We start from the raw sequence: 20,548 nt of genomic DNA on the forward strand, positions 1-20,548 counted from the left end.
TGACAATTGTATGACTGGCCCAAGGTCACTCAATGAGCTCCATGGTAGAATGGGGCTTAAAATTTGGGTCTCCCCGATTCTAGTCTGCAACTCTAATCACTACACAACACTGGATTGTGTGGGGCGGGTGCTGTTGAACAGTAGTGAGCAGCTGGACCAGGCGAGTCATGGAACTCATATAAAACTGCCTTAGATTGAATCAGACCATTAGGGTCAGTACTGGTCCATTAAGGTCAGTACTGTCTACTCGGACTGACAGTGGCTGTCTAGGATCTCAGGCAGGGGTCTTTCACATCACTTACAACCCAACCCTTTTCTTTGGAGGATGCTGGGGATTGAACCTGGAACCTTCTGCATGCCAAGGAGATGCTTTGCCACTGAGCCACAGCTCTGCCACGAGGTGTCAAGTTGCCTAGAGGTTGTTCCTCGCCCTGGCGAGTCCTCCTCACCACCACAAAGACCAAATCAGCCTTTGTTTAAAATATGGCCCTGTCCCATATCCAAGATCAACCTCTGAAAAGATAGCACAGCACTTTTCGCCTAAACACTCCAATGGCATTGACGTCTCTGGTTCCTTACTGAAATGTTTTGCGCCCTTTGATACTGGTGATAATGAAGTGTTAGTGAAATGATGGTGGGGCTTGGCTCATGCCATGTGGGTGATGTATCCATGTGGGTGATTACCATTCATTTCTGGGAGGGTAAAGGCGTCATCTCTTTAGAACTTTCCCCACAGAGCCCTGGTTAGTTTCCATCTAAAATGAGGCTATGGTGCCACAATTCTGAACATGAGAGGGGAAAATGGGACACGCTTCAATTAGACAAGACAATTAGGAGGCACCTGAGAACATCCCCAGGGATACGACCTGAAGATTCTTATATTTGTGAACTATTTGGGAAAGAATGGGAAGCAGCGGAAAGATCAGATTGACACAGGGTGAAGACATACATTGCTTTCCCTGAAGGAAAGAGACAGACTTGAATTATTCTGTGTGGTAACTCAGACTTTTTTTAAATGTTAGGATTTTTTTTAAAAAAATGACTCATCTAAATCATAAACAAAACATTGATATTCTTAACTGCACAGAACTGAACGCCAAATTTGCACTGTAAACAATTTTAATTTTACAAGAAAGTGACAAAATTCACTGACACTGAAGAAAAAATGTTAATAATAATAATGAAAGAAAGGCAACTACAGGTTGCTTATGTACCACAACAATATTATCTTGTTGGGTCATACTTTCCTGTATGACTAATGTCTTTAGAAAAATAGTAAGATACATAAAGAGTAAGAGAATTGGTTCAGTTAATACAGCATTGGTCCTACTGACATTTGTAGCATAGCTGAAGAGAACCGGCTGGTTACTTGCATTCACCTTGTCTCAGAAGTGCATTCAGAGTGTGTCCTTGTATTTACACAGACACTGGGCAGGGCATACATTGAAAGGAATAACTTTGCAGCAACAGACGATCTGACTCAAACCATCCATTATTTTTCTTCTGCTTGGGATCAGTCTTTTGACTTGGTAAGTCCTGTATATGAACAGGTTAAAGAATGAGCAGTTCTCTTTTTAAAAAGTTATATCCAGTCATGTCTCTGTGTAAAAAATACACAAGGTATTTGCCACAATGTTCCATTTTTAAAAAATGAAGTTTCCATATATTGCACAATTCATTTCAATCAGACTAAATGTAGTAGGAAAATGAACTTCGAAGCCCTTCAACATCTCCAAATTCAGCCAAAGAGACCTTTGCTTCCTCCTCCCTTGGATTTCTTGGAAGTATTAACATGAGGATCAGTTCTCTGTGAAGTCCCAAACCATTCTGGTAGCTTCCTTTTTGAAGGCTGACTTAAGATCTAAACAAAAATGAAAACAAAAAATCAAACACTTGACAGTCTTTTCATTACACAATTTTACAGTCATACTATTGGGATTCCTACTAACCAGACTTTTATTTATATTTATTTAGGATATTTCTGGCCCACCTTTCTCTAAAGGAGGACTCCAGACAGCTAGCAAAAAAAATCTAAAAACAAATCAACTGATGATAATCTATAAAGGCTGTCAGCTTACATCAATATTAAATGGATAAAAATAACCATCAATAGCAAGGAATGCCTCATAAACTACCAGCCAAAGGCCCTCACAAGCAAGTTTGCCTTACACAACTTTCTCAAGATGAAAAGACTGGTCACCTTCCTGACACATTCAGGAAGGGAGTTCTGCAATGTGGGAGCCACAATTGAAAACGTCTGAGATTGAGTAGGGGCGGATTTAGCCAGCCAATGAGAGGGGACAGGAAGAGAGAGACTGATCAGAGGATCAAAGCTGCTGACTGGTCTGGATTGGGAGGGCTGGTCCGTCACATATGTCAGGTCCAGACTACGAAAGGCTTTTAAAAGGTAAGACCCAGGATCTGGAACTGAACTCGGAAACAGGCAGCCAAGGCGTGTTCTTAGAGTCCGCAAGTAATGTCTATGCAACAGTTAATCCCAGTAAGATTTGTTCAGCTACATTTTGTGCCAACTGAAATGTCCAGGTTGTCTCCGAGGGTAGCTCCACAAAGAGTGCATTGCAATAGTCTTGCCTAAGATAATTGTGGCAGGCACCAGCATGGCTAGATCGGCTAGGCTAGCCTGCATACTAGGCAGAGAAGGGGGGGGGGGGGCGGAAAGCACTTTTTTGTGGTTACCATACACACTTGTGCATGACTGTCAGACAGAAAATGAACAACTAAGGTATTATTAAAAGAACAAAACAACCTGCTAGAGTTAGAAATCCCATGTTGGAGGGATATGGCAGGCAGACGGGTGCCTGGAGGGCTGCCTCAGCTGACCAGCAGAAAAGAACCAGCTTCGAAATTGATAAGCCCATTGGGGTCTCCTCCTCAGCACATGGTGTTTCCAGCTGAGCTCAAGCTTCTGAGCTCATGAAGGACTCCGCTCAAAAGGGGAGGAGGGGTACAGAGGAACGGCAGCTCTCCCTCATATCTTCCAGCTGGTGATCAGGAAGTCAATCATGAATTCAGCAGTGATGTTGGCAGATAAGGAGCCCAATCTGGAAATGGCAGACACCTAAGCCAACTGGGCCAGCCAGCCAAATCAGTGCTTCTCCCTGGCATGCTACAATGAGAGTCCTTAGATTTCAGATGTGATGTACACCAACCCAGAAATTGCTTGACATCTCTCTGTGTTAGCAGTCAGACCCCTCTTCACACTGAGGGGAGGTTATAGACATGAAATCATAAACACCTTCCTTCATATGTCAGAAGGGTACGGCACTGCCTGGCACAAAATGGATGCCAGCCAAGGAAGAGCCTGGAAGATATTTTAGAAGAAGAAGCAGAGCGGATGGTTGACTAAATACCCCCTCCACACCCCGGAGAGATGCATAACTTAAGACAAGGAGGTCTCCCAAGAAACTCCTGACTAATTTTATCCATGCCCAGCCTTGCTTCCTCTCACCCTGATTAAGCACCACATAACACTTTCACCAAACTTGCTAGCTTTTCCCATCCAGTACTCAAAGGGTCATCTTACACCTATAGTTCAACTCAGGTAGACACATTAAGCCTCTGCCAACTCATTATTCACATCCAGAAAACCCATTAAGTCATTGTTTGGGGGTCAAAGACGTGAGCTTGCCTCAGGGAGCAATCTGCCCTATATCTGGAGCCTTTAGCTACAAGAGAGAGAGAGAGAGAGAGAGAGAGAGAGAGAGAGAGAGAGAGAGAGAGACTCTCTCTCTCTCTCTGAATCTGTAAACACGCCCCCAAACGTGTTTGGGCCTTCTTTTCTTCTCTGTGAAATACTGGTTGTTTTGCTGCTGCCTCCACAGACCTCAGTCCTCAAGGCTGGTAACTCTAGCCTTCCCCTAAATGAATCTAGGAATGCATCTTTCCTTGATTCATTTGCCACCCACAAAGCTCTTCCCCAGCAGCTTTAGAGAGACATTCATAATGTCCTTAGATGCAATACTGGTAGCAAAATGGCATCCGAGCCATATGCCATTCCAAAACATAGCTGAGACCATGACTTTTTTTCTGGGAAAAGAGGTGGTGGAACTCAGTGGGTTGCCCTCAGAGAAAATGGTCACATGGCTGGTGGCCCCACCCCCTGATCTCCAGACTGGAGATCAGGGGGCGTGGCCACCAGCCATGTGACCATTTTCAAGAGGTTCCGGAACACCATTCCACCCCGTTCCCGCTGAAAAAAAGCCCTGGCTGAGATGATGAACATATTTGATTAGGCTGAGAAAGAACTGATTTGCTACACAATGGAATTCAAAACACAAGATGAAACACATTCTGTGGCTGCAGCAGCATCTGGTTTGTTAGTCTCACCAATAAACAGTTTCTGAACGCTGATCTTGCCTGAGCCCGTGGCAGGTGATTTATGGCCTGCACTTGCCTGTGACTGGGAATCTGTAAAGAGGTCTTCCTCCTCAGGACTGATCAAAGGCTGATTCCATGATGCAAACTGGATAGAGCTCTGATGGACCTGGACCTCCTGCTTGACCTTAGGGAACTGCTCTTCATTACCGCTATTTGCATTCTTTGCCTTTGAAAAAAGGGAGAAAAAATATGAGGACTTCTGGTTTTAAAAATAGTTAATCTATGCCATCAGAATTAGGCACACAAACCAGAAGTGTGTTCCTGAAAGCTATTCTATATAATGAGTGTCAATCCAAGACAAGCTAAAAATCAAAGTGAAATCAAAGTAAAATGAAATTAAAATTCATGTATCAGTTATTAACCATTCAGAAATGTACACTTTTTCAAACCACAGTGGCAAGATTAATAAATGGATCTGTCGTGAACATGTTTGGCAGTGGGAAAAGGTCTCCACTGGATTCAGATTTGTTTCCAGGTGTAATTCAAAGAGGTGGGTTTGACTTATAAAGCAATGCCTTGGGCAGCCGAAAGACCGCTTTTGTTCATACAAACCAATCTGCTTGCTTCGATTACCATCAGAGCCCTCCAAGGGGTCCTCCTTTCTAATTGGATAGGGGGAAGCACCGCATCTCTGAAATGCCCCCTCCCCATCACATTAGAAATATTTGCTCCCCACTTACATTGGTATCATTTGGTCATCAGGAGAAGATGTTTTATTCTCCTTGGCTTTCAGACTGAATTCTACTAAGAGACATAAAAGTTACTTGTATTGTCGAAGGCTTTCACGGCCGGAGAACGATGGCTGTTGTGGGTTTTCCGGGCTGTATTGCCGTGGTCTTGGCATTGTAGTTCCTGACGTTTTGCCAGCAGCTGTGGCTGGCATCTTCAGAGGTGTAGCACCTCTGATTGGATTTGGTGCTACACCTCTGAAGATGCCAGCCACAGCTGCTGGCGAAATGTCAGGAACTACAATGCCAAGACCATGGCAATACAGCCCGGAAAACCCACAACAACCATAAAAGTTACTGTTTGAACTTTTACTGTTTTTAACTTACGGATGTTTTGTGATTTGTTTACATTTGTAAGCGGCTTTAAAGAACAGTAGTGGGAATGCAGGATATATTGAAATATTAAAAAGCACAGTGGGAAATAACAGAAGACTTTTATTTGGGTTACCAGTTAGAAAATCTATTGATCTAGTACATTTTTATCCTGTCCCTCCTCTAAGAAGTTCATGACTCATAGTTTTCCCTTTCCCATGTATAATCCTCGTAACATCCCTACAATGTAAGTTAGACTGAGAGTGTGTTGTCACAAATTTCATCAGGAATATCGAGGAATCGCTGCTGGTCTTACTCAAACTCTGAGGCTTGGAAAGACAGCAGGCACTGATCTAATCCCCCGGAACTAATAAAAAAAGAACTGTGAATGGCGGGTCTAGATATTAACAACTTTGTTTATGGCAATTGATAAAATGGGTAGAATACCAAAAGACTGGGGAGTGGCTGTTATTGTCCTCATCTATAAGAGCGGCAATAAAGATGTGCCAACAAATTACAGACCGATAAGCTTAGCACTCTGAGCAAGGCACCTGCAGTGGAAACTAAGAGATTGGATTGAATAGAAGAGTTCATTAAGCAAGCGGGTTCCAGAGAGGGATGTTCAACTTTAGACCAAAGTATGATTCTAGATTACCTAATTGCAAAATATTCTACAAAAATATTAGTGTCTTTATATGCAGCCTTCATTGATTTTAGGCCAGCACTTGATTCTATTTCTAGAAATAAACAGTGGGACAAATTAAAGGTCTCTTCTGCAGATAGAACCTTCTATGCTTGATTCAGGCCTTATACAAAAACATCACAGTACAAATAAGATGTAACTTGCAAGGCCACCTTACAACCACTGATGCAATTAGAGAAAGGAGTAAAACGGGGATGCATCTTAGCGCTGCTAGTATTTAATTTTTATATAAATGACTTGGTGCGATTTTTAAATAGTCCAGATTATCATCCTCCAAGACTGGAAGCTGGTAACGTTAATGGTGGAAGCCAGATTATGGATTGCTGTCTGCTGTCCTGGAAGGCAAATATAAGAAGATACCTTATGAAAATTGTTTATGTCCATGCAATGATGGGAGAGTTGAGTCCTTACTGTGTGTGTTCTTTGATTGTAAATGTGAAGAAAAAATGCTCTGTTTTAATGTGTGTGAGAAGTCATTTCTGGGGAGTTAGTTCAGAGGCTTCGTTGCTGAGAGACATTCTCTCCCCACCCTCCCCCTTTGAGAGGCCTCTTCTGTCTCTCACTAGCAGCAAGCTGCTTTCGCTTCTCAGCCTCTGTCCTTGAGATAAGATAAGATGTGCTAGCTGGTGTCAAGTCTTTTTTTAAAGCTGGTGTCAAGTCGAGCCTCCACAGCCAAACTTTTTTTTGAGTTAATTGTGGATTTGGGCCGTACGCCAAGAGCAGCAGACTGGACATGCTTCCCTTTTGCACGCAAACACCTACTTCTCCGGTGGTGTTAGCAAGCCGTGACCTGATGGTGCCGCTCTGGTCTCAACTAGCATAAATTGGCTACTCAAAAACGGAGCCTGAGCTTGTGGTGGCCATCAGTAACAGACGACTTCCCCTTTGTTCTGCTTCTGGCTCCTTTTGTGAGAGGGACGCTGAGGCTCCCGACTTTGAGACTGCCGCGCGGCTTGACTTTTTGGACACTGGACCAGAGACTTTGATCGCTACATCTTTGAAACCAACTTGATTTACCTCGTTAAGTAATTAATGTGGTATGTATGAGTTAGTGCTAACCGCTACAGTCTTTTTTGTTTTGTCCGCACATTCTGTCTTGTGCTTTGTGATAACCTTGCACTCTGATTAATAAACAATTGTATTTTACTTTGTGTGGGTTATTGTGACTCTGAAGCCTCAAAGCTATAAAATCTTTGTTGAACTCACCCTGTGTGTGCTCGAGAACCACCGACCATAACAGTACTTTGTGTTGAGACCTCTGCTTACAAACCACCTTTTCAAGGTAGACTTCTGTTCTGTTAATTCCCTAATCGGCTCTGGAGTTTTGCTCCTTTACTCCTCAGCCTTGGGGTAGATAGAGGAGCTGGTGGCAGCCTACCCAGGCAAGAGTGAGACTTCCTCTTCTTGCCCGTTTTGTAATTTGGGTGCTGTTTGAAAAAGGCCTTCCGGGCAGCCTGTGCCCTTGCCTCTCAGCTGGGCTGGGGCACAGGGGCCTGGAACCCTTGACAGTAAAATATATGAATGCTAGCAACAAAGCCTGTTGTGGGACAAAATACAATGGGCTCTAGAAAGTGGAGGCAGGCGGGCATTCTCTCATCCGTCACTGATACTGGCCAGAAGAAGGCGAGGGGCGAGGGCAGGCATGGCCACCTCCTCTGTGCCTGATCCTGGCATAGTGAAGGGGGGCAGGCATCGCCACCTGCTCCACTCCTGATCTTGGCTGGGTGAAGGGGCGGGCATTGCCTCCTGGTCTGTACCTGATTCCAGCCAGTTGAGGGGGGGCACAACTGCCTGCTCAGTGCCTGATTCCAGCAGGCTGAATGAGGGTCAGGCATTGCCTCCTGCTCCGCGCCTGATCCCAGCTGGGTGAAGGCAGGAAGTGGGAATTGCCACCTGCTCTGCTCCAGATCCCATATGGTTGAAGGGGGGCAGGCATTGCCTCCTGTTCCATGCCTGATTCCAGCCAGGTGAATGGGACGGGCATTGCCACCTGCTCTGTTCTTGATCCCGACTGGGTGCAGGCATTGCCTCCTGCTCCACTCTTAATCCCAGCTGGGTAAAGGGGGGGTGAGCATTGCCACCTTCTCCACTCCTGATACCAGCTGGATGAAGTCGAAGTCAAGGGGTGGGCATTGCCACTTCCTCTGCTCCTGATTCCAACTGGGTGAAGGCAGGGGTGGGCATTGCCACCTGCTTTTCTCCTGATCTGAGCTGAGTGAAGAGAGAATGGGCATTGCCACCTTCTCCACTGCTGATCCCACCTGGATGAAGGCAGAGGGCGGGTATTTCCCCTTTCTCCACGCTTGATCCCATCTGAGTAAAGGGTAGGTGAGCATTGCCACCTGCTCCGCTCCTGATCCCAGCTGGGTGAAGGCAGCGGGCAGGCATTGCCACTTGCTTTGCTCCTGATCCCAGCTGGGTTAAGACAGGGGTGAACATTGCCACCTTCTCTGCTCCTGATCCCAGCTGGGTGACGGCGGAGGGCAGGCATTGCCGCCTGCTCCACGCCTGATCCTGGCCTGGGCTTCCCACCATGGCGCGCTCTCTAGAGGTCTGGCAGTCTCATCTGGGCACAGCAGCGCCCTCTGGAGGCACACCAGGGTAGGAAGTGAGTTGCCTTGAATATGCTTAGCCTTTTATATAGTAGGATATTAGGGAAATGTATATTAAGCTTATAATTAATAGTCTTCTGGGGAAAGACAGAAAATTTTGTTCAGGTGTACCTCTTGCCAGGAATTAAGTAAGACATAGAAAAGCAAACTAGACGCCTAGGGCATTTTAAATGCACTTCTGTATCTGAATCAGGTCTGACTTGATTCATTCCTGGCCAGAGTCACTGGGACACGTGACTGGCCTGAGGTCACCCAGCAAGTTCTCACGGCAGGGCAGGTGTCGCAAATCACGTCTCCCAGAGCCTCATCTGACACCTTTAACCACTTCACTACACTGGTTTCGACAATAACTGAAGAGACAGTTACGCAAGGCAAAGGATCTGTACACGAGGGATCTTGCTTTCTGCTTTCACAGGATCCAGAATTCAGTTTGTGTACTGTTTGTCTGACAGGATCCCCCTGAGGGGAAAAAAGAATTCTTTTAATACACTTGCTGGAGCTGTTTTTCTTCTGCTGAGTTGCGGCATCTTTTCCTGACACAGGACCCGTTGTGGAGTCCATGAATTAAAAACCTGGGGAAAGGGAGCCCTAACCATGCTGGAGAACTCTTACTCTGCAAGGGTATCGGTGGAGCTGCAGTTTCTCTGAGCTTCCCCCTCATCAGAGCAGCGAGGCTGATTTTCTGTTCACTTGAGCTGGGGACCATTAAACATTTTCACCCACTTGCAATACATATAATAATATATGTAAATGGAACACATTCTAACAGCCTAGCAAAATTATTTTTGTGTAGTCATTGTATTTCAAACAACCGTAATATGCCCATAAGCACGATAGCTATACCAGTCAAGTTAGAATGTATGGCCTTCTATTTAAAGGGAGTTTCCCACCGCTACCTCTAGGTGCCGCTGTGGAGCTGTGCATCTGGATTTTTAAAAAAATATATATATGATATTTTTATCCTAGCCTGCTTAAGGAGCCAAATTGGAATCCATGCTCCTTTCCTCGTTTTATTCCCACAAGAACCACATGAAATAGGTTAAATCAAGAGAACAGGAAAGGCCCGTGGTGAGCAGGATTTGAACTTGGGCCCTCCAAGTCCAATGTTGCAGTCTGTCCAAGACCTCACTAGCTCAGTGGTTGAACTTAAAATATAAAGATACAAACGGGGCTCCTGCAAGAACTTAGAGAGATGGGGTGTCTTATATTCCTCTGCTTTCTTTCCCGTCTCTGAAAGCCTCTCCTCTTTTCCTACTTGATTCATTCGTTCCCATCCATCAGCCAGCCTACCTTTACCTGCCCCTTGTTTTCAGCTTTCCCTCTTTCCTTTCCCCCGACAGCCTCTACCCAGGAAAACCACGGCCCAGTTGCGTGCTGCCTGCTGCTGGGCCAGGACTAAGTGCAGAGTGGGGAACCCCCAAGGACTTGTGTGCGTGAGTGTGTGTGTGGGGGTGGACCTTACCTAACTACAGCAGCGAACTTCAGGTTGGGAAATTTTCGGAGATTTGTAGGTGCAGCCCGGGGAGGGCAGGGCATGGGGAGGGGAGGGAGCTCGGTGGATAAAATGCCAGAGAGTCCACCCTCCAAAGCAGCCGTTTTCTTCAGGGAAACTGATATCTGTAGTCCAGAGATCAGTTGTAATTCCTGGAGATTTCCAGGTCCCACCTGGATCCTGGCAACACTGTGGTCCCCTCTCTGTACCCACCTTCCTGCATCATTTCCTTCTTCCCTCCTCCTGGAAACTCTGATATCCTCACCTTTCCCTGTTTCCTTCTCTCCTTCCCTCCCGCCAATCATCCTACCTTTTCATTTGCAGCTGTATTGATTATGTATTTACTTCACTTACACTCTGCTTTTCTCTACAATGTGGACCCAAAACAGCTTACGTCATTCTCCTCCCGTCTATTTTATCTTCACAACAACCCTGCGAGGTCAGGCTGACAATTGTAAAACTGCCCCGATGAGCTCCATGGTAGAATGAGGCTTCAAACTGGGTCTCCTAAATCCTAGTCTACACCTCTAACCCCTACACAACAATAGTGAGCAGCTGAATCAGAGTGAGCCACGGAACACACAAAACTGCCTGATACGGAATCAGACCGTTGGTCCGTTAAGACCGGCACTGTCTACTCAGACTGGTAGTGGCTCTCCCAAGATCTCAGGCAGCGGTCTTTCACATCATCCACCACCCAATCCTTTTAATTGGAGGATGGCTGCCAAGCAGATGCTCCACCACTGAGCCCTGGCCCTACTGTGTGGTATCGAACTGCCTGGAGGTTGCTGCCGGGCCTGACCCCAACGGGTCCTCCCTAGGGGTGTGCAACCTGGGGCCCAGGATCCAGCTTTATAGCCTATCTGGCATAGTCCAGGTATGCCAGCTCACCTACGAGAATCCCAGACCAGATTCAGAGAACTGAACTCTGCTGGGCCAGATTATTCGGCGCAGGCAGCTGCAGCAAAAGCTGAGCAGCAGAGAGCGAGAGAGCAGTGGCACAAAGTGGTGCATCACAGCAGGAGAGTGGTGGGAGGCTGGCAGGGGGCAGGAGGCAGCGGGCAGGTTCTCACCCCACCCCTCCACCCCTGCCCAAGCTCCAAAAGACCGCTTCCAGCTGCCACCAGCTGCTTCTTAAATGCCACGGCTCTGGCGAGCCTCATCCCCCAATTGCTTCCGCTAAGGTCGGTTTTCTCTTACATCCGGGTGCTCTGGTTTGACACTGGTATTCTCTTGTAGGACACTGGTTCCCTTCCTTCACTTTGGTTCTGTTGGTTCAGCCTGCATGGAAGCGGGACTTGCATTTGAGACTGGGTTTTGGCCAGGGCTTGCCTTTGCTTAAGGTTTCCCTTTGCCTGGAAACTTTGGAAATGTTTCCTACATGAGAAGCAATAGAGAGTGGCTGAGGGCAGCTTGTCCATAGAATTGGACCCTGGGACCCAATCTTCCTTAATCTTGGGGCGGGGGAGGGGGGTGTTGTTAGTGGACAGGGAGCAGTAGATCCCCTGCAAATTTGAAAAATTACCTCCTCAACCCCCAGATAGTCCCCCCCCCCATTATTTCCCATAGATAATAATGGCTGGATAAATTTGGGATTCTCTAACTGGATTAGATAATCTGAGCCAGATTTCAAGAATACTCCTAGTCCTCCCACAAAGGCCAACAGAGCCCTAGGAAGGGCCCTGTCCCTCCCCTTGCCTTTTACTGACTGAAACCAAGGCTTCAACTGCTGTGGCAGCTTAGCAACGGCCACAGAGGGCATTTGTATCTTAAAGCTACAGGGGCTGCTTCTATTATTTTGGGTTTCTTTTTAAACCAACAGGATGTTTTTTTTTTATTTAGATTTCAGATTTTTCGGTACACCAACTTTTTCTATCTTGTCTGTTCAAGGCTCCCATCTCTGTTTTAAGTATCCACAGATCTGGCCACACTGAGAATTAGGCATATTGCTTTTTATACATAAAAGAGTGACTAGGCCAATGACAAGCAGAAATAAAAGTTGTCAATGTACCGTCCCACATTCGTGTTTTGAAGATACACACACAGCGAGCTTTTGAGCTGGTACATCAATCAACTGAAAGTTTGGTTGTTGTGGATTTTCTGGGCTGTATAGCCGTGGTCCACGGCTATACAGCCCGGAAAATCCACAACAACCATCATTCTCCAGCCGTGAAAGCCGTCGACAATAAACTGAAAGTGTATCTAAATGTTATCTTCAATGATACTGATTTTAAAACAGTTCAGCTGCATGTTAAGGGCATACTTTGAGGCCATTTTTATCCTTGTTCCTATAAGAGCCACTGTAGTATTGTAGTTAAACATGCTGAGCTTAGGGAGGCCCAAGTTCAAATCTAGATTCTGCCACGAAGCTCGCTGCATGACCACAGGCTACTTGCTGCCTTTCAGCCTGACCTACTTCACAGGGTTAATGTGAGGAAGATGAGGTCATGAGAGAAGGATAGAATGAAATAGAAGAAAACAGTTCAGTGCAGCTGTCGCTAGTGTCAAAAGGGTGAGTTCGTAGGAGCTCCCCCAGATGGACGGTCCAGTTCCCAGCATCCGAAGGGGTCCCACTCGGGAGTATTTGCATCCTTCCTGGTTTGGACTGTGTGCAGCCTTCTCCTCCTGCAAGCGGCTCCAATGACACACAACCCAGGAAATCGCGGTTTGGTCCGCAAAGTTGCTGTGGCACCAGACAATGCCCTAAGCATCAATTCGGTGTGTGGCAACCTGACATGATTCCTGTCCTGGCAGTGCGGCTGCCCTCTACGTCGAGGAGTGAACAGCATCAGCATTCTTCCACGAAGAGAGCCTCCTGCCTCCTGGCTACAGAGGAGCACTAAAGCAGAACAAACTGGAAGGCTGGGGGGGCTGAAGAACCGCAAGGGCCACCCAGCCATACTCCACCGGCCTTCACTCCTTTCTCAGTCTGACAAGCTCTCTCTCTCTTTTTCAGTTACTTTACATACCTTTGCTTCAATCCACACAATCTCCTCTTCTTTTTCCTGTAAGGATCCTGGCCTTGACTGCAGCCCTCCTGATTCTCGAGGCAGCCTTTGTTTCTCTGAGTCCTTCTGAGAGTCCAGCGGCTGCCTCCCGAGTCCCCTTTCCAGAAGCGCAACAGTCATCCTTACAAGGTACAGCTCAATCTTTGTCGGAACTAAGGCGCAAATGTCTTTCATTTTTGTTACATCTGGGAAAGAGAGGGGGGAAATGCTAAAAAAGAAGAATCGCTTTGAAGCTGCTGTGCTCACTTCCAAATTCTCAGTTCAGAGAAGTTTGCTTCAATAAGTGGAGCAAACAAGTTATTTACCAACCAGTAATATTTCATTCACTGAAGCTTAAGTATAACAGCATTTTAAAGGGCAGGGGAAAGCCAAGCTATAAATAAAATGAAGTTGCAGGTGACTGCATTGCCCCCGCCCCCCCCAATCCATAAATAAGAACAAAAGCTGCATATCTTTACAGGGCCGGATCTACGTATTTTTGGAGGGGGGGGAAGTAAAAAATGGTGCCCCTTATATATTTATTTATTTATTTATGTGTGTGTGTGTGTGCGCGCGCGCGTATATGTATATATGTATATATATGTATGTGTGTGTGTGTGTATATGTATATGTATATGTATATGTATATGTATATGTATATGTATATGTATATGTATATGTATATGTATATGTATATGATCAGTGTTTTTAATACAGATAGATAAACAACTCTTTTAAACAACAGAATAAATGGCATTGACTTCTATGAATTGTTAATAATAACTACATGATATTATCCATCATTAGCTAAGCATTCCTCCCAGAATTCCTTTTGTTGTAGGGAGCTAAGGGGGTTCATAGGCAGACATGCATGTTTGATATTAGGAAAGACAGACTTTAAGGAACTCAGAGGCCTGATGAGAGTCATTTCATGGCAAAAAATCCTGGAAGGGAGAGGAGCAAGTGAAGGGTGGGTGAAGGGTGGTGAGTTACTGGAAGCTCAAGCTGTCAATATTCTGGTAAGACAAATGTGGTAGGGAACTCACTATGATGGGGAAAACTTAAACTCCAACAAAGGAAGCCCACTACCCAAATAAAGAAAATAGATTCAAATTCTTTATTCTAGAAAAATAACATTTATTGTTTAGCCAAGGCAAGTTTCTGACACCCAAAAAGAATCCACAGCAGATGCAAAGCGGAGATACAAGAAAAGTAAACTCTCCTGCTAGGGCATCATGTCCTTAGGAGAAAATACAGATAAAATAGCACAAAAGTCAAGGGTATGGAAAAGCAACTGGTTGGCTTCCAAATAGCAACTCTAGCTGCAGCCAAGGACTCGGAATAATATAGCTGAAAGGGACCCTAAGAATCATCTAATCCAACCCCTTCCTTCATAATGCAGGAGGTTCAGAGCTACCTGCCCCCCTCCTCCACTGATCCCCGCTCAGTGCCAGAGGAAGGCAAAAAACCCTCCAGTATCTCTGGCCAATCCAGCCTGGAGGAAAAGTTGGGATTCTGTCTGCCATCTTCAGAAATTGACCATTTAAACATCAAGCTTCCTCAATGTAAGATTTTGTGTTTTACACAAAGCAAAGCCAGTCTAAGTGTAGAGGAGTTAGCCGTGTTTGTCTGTAGTAGCAAAACAGCAGAGTCCAGTAGCACCTTTTAGACTAACCAACTTTATTGTAGCATAAGCTTTCAAGAGCCACAGCTCTCTTTGTCAGATGCACCTGATGAAGAGAGCCGTGGCTCTCGAAAGCTTATGCTACAGTAAAGTTGGTTAGTCTTAAGGTGCTACTGGACTCTACTATTTTCCAATCTAAGTGGCATCCTGAGCTAAGAAAGCTCCTAACAAAAGACATCAATAGTTTTTGAATTTGGTTAACTGTTCTGCAATAACCCTTCTAAATCATTCATTGATATGCAATATGATAGGAATTATACATTTAAAATTTTTAAACACACTGGGAAAAAAGGTATTTCTGGGGCTTGTCCTACAAAACAGAACGCACAGATTTACACTCCAGGATCAGCATTAACGAGAATGGCTTGGAGTCACACTCATCTCACCACAAAGCCATTACCCTGGAACAAAACGTAAACCAGTTGAGTGGCTTTCCAAGTTCTGGCAGCATGTAAACCACCCTTTGACTACCACTAATGCATGCATTACGCATTTTTAAATGGTTTGCAAAATCAAGTGGACCGATTTGACTGGATTTGTTTGCGCCCAGGTCACAACTCCATTTGATTTCTATTCAAGCAAACAAATCTATGTAACTTGGGCTGCAATCCTAAGGACATTTTCCTAGGAGTAAGCCCCATTGAAGAACATGGGGTTTACTTCTGAGTAGACCTGCTTAGGATTGCTCTCATAGACTTCCACGTTTAAGCTATTAAGAATGGGGTATCAACTGGAAGTCGTCAGTTTTGCTGTATTGGCACTATCCCCTTCCTTCTGGGAAGGCACTGAGAGCCAAGCTACAAGTGACGCCTGACACAGGCTGGACACTTGTCAGCTTCCCTCAAGTTTTGATGGGAAATGTAGGCGTCCTGGTTCTACAGCTTGGCTCTCTGTTACAGCTGCAAGACCAGGACGCCTACATTTCCCATCAAAACTTGAGGGAAGCTGACAAGTGTCCAACCTGTGTCAGACGTCACTTGTAGCTTGGCTCTGAGCTCTACCTTTTGCTTTGAATTCTGGTGGCCATTTACTCAACACATGCAATGTGCCGATGGCCTCCCCACCCCTTACCTTCCCGCCTTGGTAATCATCATCGCAGTGCTGATCTTATGGATGCACGCTCAGAGCTCTGCGCTCTGCAGGGACACCTACAGGGCAAGCAGAGGAGAAGCCGGCACCCCCCCAAACTCTCTTCGCAGCCGCCGCCTGCGGGACGGAGTGAGACGAAGAGAGGGCACCCCCCCTCCCCCTCCACAGGCACTTTCCACCTTTTGCCGCGCCTCGAGCTCTTCTCGCCTCAGTGTCACCAGAGACAGCAAAAACACAAGCGGGTGAGCCAGGCTGCACGCACTTCCCCATCCTCGCCTGCACAAAACTCCAGGATAACAGCATCTTCCTGGCGTGATTTCGCATGAGAAGATGCTGACTCCCAGGACTTTCGCACGATGTTCCATAGGCAGGTGAGACGTGTGGAAAGGGCCCAGGTGAGACACACAGATCCTTTAAAGGCTGAGAGTAGAGGGAGAACTTGGTAGTCCTTGTATTAACCATATTGGAGATAAATTTTAGGTGGGGCACTGGAGGATGTTGAGAAGACAAGGTCTTAAACATCATGGCCCAAAACATCTCCCTTCCCCTTTTAATTTTGGGAACATCTAGCCTGATGAAGAGCTCTGGGAACGCAAAAGCTTTTGTCTTGTTTTGGCAGGTCCTGAAAAAAGATATTATGTGGCTTTTGTTCTTATTTGGTAAAGTATTATGAATAATGGAGGCTTTAATCATTGTAGTACATACCAATCGCAATGCTGCAAAACCGGAAACTCCTAAATGCAGATTAACCCCACATCCAAGTTCTGACCTCATTTGCACTCAATAAATGCTGATGAAATCCAAGGCGATCACATTCTACACATGTATTACCTGCCAAAACTGCTGCCTTTTCCACCCCTGCCGTGTCCCAGCCTTTGAAGGTCGGTGGAAAAGTGCCCACACATTAGCAACTACATCTACATTTGGCATCAGTCAACACAAGCTAGAATTACAAAGAAGCAGAGCTTCTTGAACAACTCAGAAAGAATTGCTTCTTTCTCCTTTCCTCTCACCCACCCACCCCCACTGGAACTGAAATTAGGTAATGCTGACATTTTTACATTTTTAGCTCAACCCAAGGTGCTCATAGCATTCTCACAACAACTGCGCCCTGGAGAAATTGGGCTGCTTAGACTGAAGAGATGTTACTTGTTCAGGCTACTCAGTTTATCTCAAAGATGAACAGAAATTTCACACATGGGTTCCCATGTCCAAACTGAAGATTATGGCCATCATCATCTCTAGATCATCAAACCAATTCCTACAATTCCTGCTTTCTAACAGGGGAAACAAGAGCACGACCCCACTACAGGCCGGTTGCACTGCAGCTCACAACCAGAAAAGGTCCCTCAAACAGGCCAGTGGGTACCTTCTGCTGTCTTTTACTGAGCCAGACCTTGTGTCTATCCAAGTCAGTATTGTTTACTTTGACTGCCAGTGCCTTTCCAGGGTCTCTAGACAAGGTCATCCATTGTTACCTGCTATCTGATCTCTTTTTTAACTTGGAGCTACCGGGGATCAAACATGGGGCCTTCTGCATGCAAAGCAGACAGCTTGCTACAGAGCCACAGTCCCTCCTCCTTCCCTAATCTCCCCCACACTCACAACTTGGAAAGAGACGCCGCCTCCACAGCCCACACTGCAGTAAAAACTGCCAACCGTATGGGCCACACACAGAGGCCCACGCTGGCCACATCTGCTGAAATATCATCACATCCGAATCCCCTAAATCAGAACCTGGACCAACTTGGATCTGGTTTCTCCAGATACGTTTTTTAAAAACCCTCTCTCTTAGGGAACAGGCATCCAGGTGGCTTTTGCCGTGCAGGGATTTGTTGCGGATGTTGTTGTACTTAAGGCAATATTTTTCCAGACAGACCAAGGCTGCAGTACTGCTGACACATTCATGGAGACAGATACTGCAAGCCAATAGCCAGGTCATCCCGAACATATCCAGTCTCTTGTGAACTTGGAAGCTAAGCAGGGTCAGATGTACTTGGGCGGCAGAAAAAGAAAATGCCAATTACATTGTGTAGTCCCAACTACTTGAAACTAAGCAGCGTTTAGAGGAAATGCTACTATACAAGTACAAGAAAGGGGCAGTTCTTCCTTCAATGGTTATCAGCAGGGCTTTTTTCCCCGGGGAAAGAGGTGGTGGAACTCAGTGGGTTGCCCTCGGAGAAAATGGTCACATGGCTGGTGGCCCCGCCCCCTGATCTCCAGACAGAGGGGAGTTGAGATTGCCCTCGAACTCCCCTCTGTCGGGAGATCAGGGGGCGGGGCCACCAGCCATGTGACCATTTTCAAGAGGTTCCGGAACTCCGTCCCACCACGTTCCAGCTGAAAAGAAGCCCTGGTTATGAGTCACAAATATTGACTGAATCAGGCCAGCGCTGTCTCTCTGGAATAAATGTGGCTCTCTAGGGACCTGGGCAGTGGCATTTCCCAGTTCCACTGCCGGTTTTAAGTGCAGGTGCCAGGTTGTATCTTGGGACCTCATATACGTAAAGCGTACAGTCTGTCACTAAAGCTACCACTCGGGGCACAACAAATGCTGAGCATTTCCGTCCCAGCAGCAGGCAGCCAGGCGTGCAGGTTTTACACGTGGAACTCTTTGTTTCCAATTTTAGAAAGGGGTTTTACATTCACAACACCGGCCTGCTTGGTCTTAAAGGTGCCTGCAGTGCTACCTCATTAACACGGGAGGCAAGCAGGTGCTCTCTGCCTCCCCCTGTCCAGGAAGAGCCCCTCTCCAAGGATACCGAAGAGGCCCTGCTTAAGCAACCCGTGTTCCTGCAGCATCATTCCCACAGAAACGACAGAGCTAGATTTCTCACCTGAATTGATGGGAGGGTTTTGGATAACTTTCGTGATCAGCTCTTGTATCTCAGGAGTCAGGCCAGCGCGTTCTACGTTTACCGGGTAGCCAGCTTTCAGAGCTTGGGATAAATGAGTGCCAACCACCGTAATAGGTAAAGACAGCTTTTCACTTATGCTCCTCTAAGAAAACAAGATGAAAAAGTATCAGAAAAGCCAGACCTCTGCCACAAATAACACAAAATTTGCACTTCAACTATACACTGTCAGGAATGGAAAGAGGCCGCTATTGGTGGCTGCATGGCACATGGCTAGATTTGCCATCCTCAAAGAGGGGCCTGAAGATCTCCTGGAATTACAACTGAGCTCCACGCTACAAAGATCTGTTCTCCTGGAGCAAATGGCTGCTTTGGAGGGTGGGCTCTGTGGAATTATAGCCCACTCAGGTCAGTCCCCTTCCCACCCCCCAGACTCCGTCCCTAAATCTCCAGCAATTTCACAACCTGAACTTGGCAACCCTGTTTATTACTCTATTAGGTGTATGAATGAGGTTTGGAAAGTCAGACTGATGGATCTGAGTTTGGTTCTAAGGAAGCCATAAAGGTTTCTGGGCAGGAGGAAATGGGTTCATCAGGTTATAGCTAAGAATGGAATGTGGGAACGTAAGAGTGAGTAAGGCAAGGCAGAAAAACAAGGAACTAGATGAAAGAGGCTTTAGATCCCCAGAGAACATGTTCTTCTCTAAAACAATGGAGTGAAACTTTCACTAATGAAAGAATGTGCCTGTGTTTTGTAGAACTCATAATTAAAATAGTTAATGTCTGAACCTTCTAAAGAAGGTATGTAGTAGCTGTAGTAACTGAACTGGACACTGAGAATGATAAAGTGAGACTGCAGTGGTTTGATATGGAAATCAGGTATGGAAAATATGTACTCATTAACATTCCAATAGCATCCAAAAGGTCATAGTTATCCCTACTATAAATTTATTTCTGATATAGTTCTTACTGCATATATTGGGTTCAAATGTAAGCTTGTTAAGAAATCTTTTTCCTGAATGAGTTCAATCTCTTTGTCCTTGCTAAAAGAAGATAATGGTGTTACAATGTCTTTAAGCCCAAATGATTTATCTAAAACCGTAGCAGCCTAGAAAACTTCCTCAGAGTAGGACCTCCACATTTTAATGTCCTGGATAATTAGCTACACGTTTAATTATTTTGCTTTCGAGACAGAAAAGCTTGTGAGCAGAAGAGTTATGAGACAGATCTGTAAGTTTTGGATAAGGATTTTGCTAAGACCTCAGCAAGCTGATGGACTGCATTTGGCTTTAAGGGCCACAAGCTGTGCAGGCCTCGAACAGACTGATATTATTGACATCTAGGTGACCTTGCAATGTTAAGAGGAAAAGGATGAACGTTGTGTTTACAGGCGCTGTTCAACTTAGGGATAAATGCCAATTAGAAAAGCTTATTGGCTTTAAGAGAAATGAGCTGTATGCTCTATACTTGTATTAACATTATTGAATGCATTCACTTTCATTTCTTTTAACTTTTCTGTGCTAAACTTTTCTGTGCTAAACCTAGCCTCTGGTGTGTACCACATGCATATACTTGGATAGTTACAACAGTAGTATGTTATGTTTGCTGACTTTCTTCCAGACAGGAGACACCAGGGTGCACGCTGTAATCAATGGTTATGTGATACAAGGCATCAAATTACGTAGCAC

At 45.7% G+C, this 20,548-nt stretch overlaps 1 protein-coding gene across 2 annotated transcripts in view; it reads right to left on the reverse strand.

Moving 5' to 3' along the window:
• Positions 1-1,110: 1,110 nt before the first annotated feature.
• Positions 1,111-20,548, reverse strand: part of WRN (WRN RecQ like helicase) — a 109,057-nt gene continuing 89,619 nt past the window's right edge. For both annotated transcript variants that reach the window (XM_054986098.1, XM_054986100.1), the window contains 4 exons: positions 18,843-19,005; positions 13,215-13,438; positions 4,415-4,564; positions 1,111-1,861 (listed from right to left, as the gene is read on the reverse strand). In XM_054986098.1, the coding sequence (XP_054842073.1) occupies positions 1,739-1,861; positions 4,415-4,564; positions 13,215-13,438; positions 18,843-19,005 (660 nt within the window). In that variant the 3' untranslated portion in view covers positions 1,111-1,738. The remainder of the gene's footprint in view (positions 1,862-4,414; positions 4,565-13,214; positions 13,439-18,842; positions 19,006-20,548) is intronic.

Source organism: Eublepharis macularius, chromosome 8 (assembly GCF_028583425.1).
Source record: "Eublepharis macularius isolate TG4126 chromosome 8, MPM_Emac_v1.0, whole genome shotgun sequence".
Classification (NCBI taxonomy): Eukaryota; Metazoa; Chordata; class Lepidosauria; order Squamata; family Eublepharidae; genus Eublepharis; species Eublepharis macularius.